Raw genomic sequence first — 1,164 nt, 5'->3', positions numbered from 1 at the left:
GCCCCCCAAGCCCTGCAGAAGACATTTTATTCAAGGGCAGCGTTTGCGTTGAGAAGGAAATGTCTGGGGGAGGAGGGCAGTGTGCTCGGGCAGCTGAGCTGGGGGGCAGATTTCCAGCAGCAGAGCCTTGGCTGAACGGTGCCCAGATGTGACTGCCGTCGGCTCCTGAGGATCTCTGGGCTCTGGAGAAAATCCGGGCAGAGGGTGGATGTCCTCACCTGGGTCAGGCACCTGCCAAGCAGCAAGTGTGACTCTTCCCTGCCAAGCCCATCCTCCCCTGAGCTGAAGACCTTGCAGGTCTGTGGGTGAGCCAAGGGGCAGCTGAAGGGTTGCCCCAGCAAGTGACCCCAACACCCAGCATGGAACCTCTGCCCACAGCTGGCTCACGGGGAGGCCCTTGCCCTGCTCTGCCCAGGGACCCGGTCACCTTGTCTTGGCCTCGGGATGTGCCAGCTGTCTGAGCTCAGCAGTGCTCTCCTGGCATGAGCTGCGGCTTTGCGGTATTCTGGAAACCTTTTTACTGAATGTTGAGGTAGTCATATGGGATGGGTTTGCAGTTTTTTCAGGAATGTGGAATCACAAAATATGAGTAAATGCTAATACCTTCTCTGAATATCCATTTGGGTGAACAGATTCAGCTTTTTTCTTGACAGCCTGGCCTAGCACTGCAAGTTTACTTACTGTTTCATTTGCAGTGAATGGCCCTTCTCCTATACTTGAAGACAAACACTCAATGGAATAATCAGATGGTGAAATGCTGGGGTTTCAACCCCCAGCCCCAAATTAAGGCTGACACATGGGTGATTCCCACAGCCCTTCACCAAGGGGGGTGAGTTTGCCTTCAGGCTTCCCCCAGGGTGGTGCCGGCCTGGCAGACAGAGCCATTGGGTAAAGGAGCCCCAGGGGTCCCGCTTTAAGTGAACAAAGGTCAGGTGTCCCCCTGAGGGATAAAAGCTGGGACCCCTTGCAGGCAGGGGCAGTGTCTGTCTGTGAGGGGGATGCCCTGTGCAGAGTTCCCTGCTGGGGAAGGACCTCCTGCCTCCCTGGGACTGGGCTCCAGTCAGCTCTGGCTTTGTAAACACGGGCTGTGTAGAGATTCAGTACGTGGCTGCCTTGGTCTTATGTGTTTGGGTTGTTGACTCTCTTGTCTCCCATCCCTTCTAT

General features: G+C 55.5%; 1 protein-coding gene across 1 annotated transcript in view; it reads right to left on the bottom strand.

Moving 5' to 3' along the window:
• Nucleotides 1–540, bottom strand: part of LOC113485422 (probable G-protein coupled receptor 19) — a 1,435-nt gene extending 895 nt beyond the window's left edge. The window contains 1 exon segment of the mRNA XM_026858552.1: nucleotides 514–540. Within this exon segment, the coding sequence (XP_026714353.1) occupies nucleotides 514–540 (27 nt within the window).
• Nucleotides 541–1,164: the final 624 nt, after the last annotated feature.

The sequence above is a fragment of the Athene cunicularia genome (genome assembly GCF_003259725.1).
Source record: "Athene cunicularia isolate RWA chromosome 13 unlocalized genomic scaffold, athCun1 chr13_part1, whole genome shotgun sequence".
NCBI classification, from domain to species: Eukaryota; Metazoa; Chordata; class Aves; order Strigiformes; family Strigidae; genus Athene; species Athene cunicularia.
Note: the sequence above shows the minus strand (reverse complement) of the source record. Positions and strands in the feature narration are given on the sequence as shown.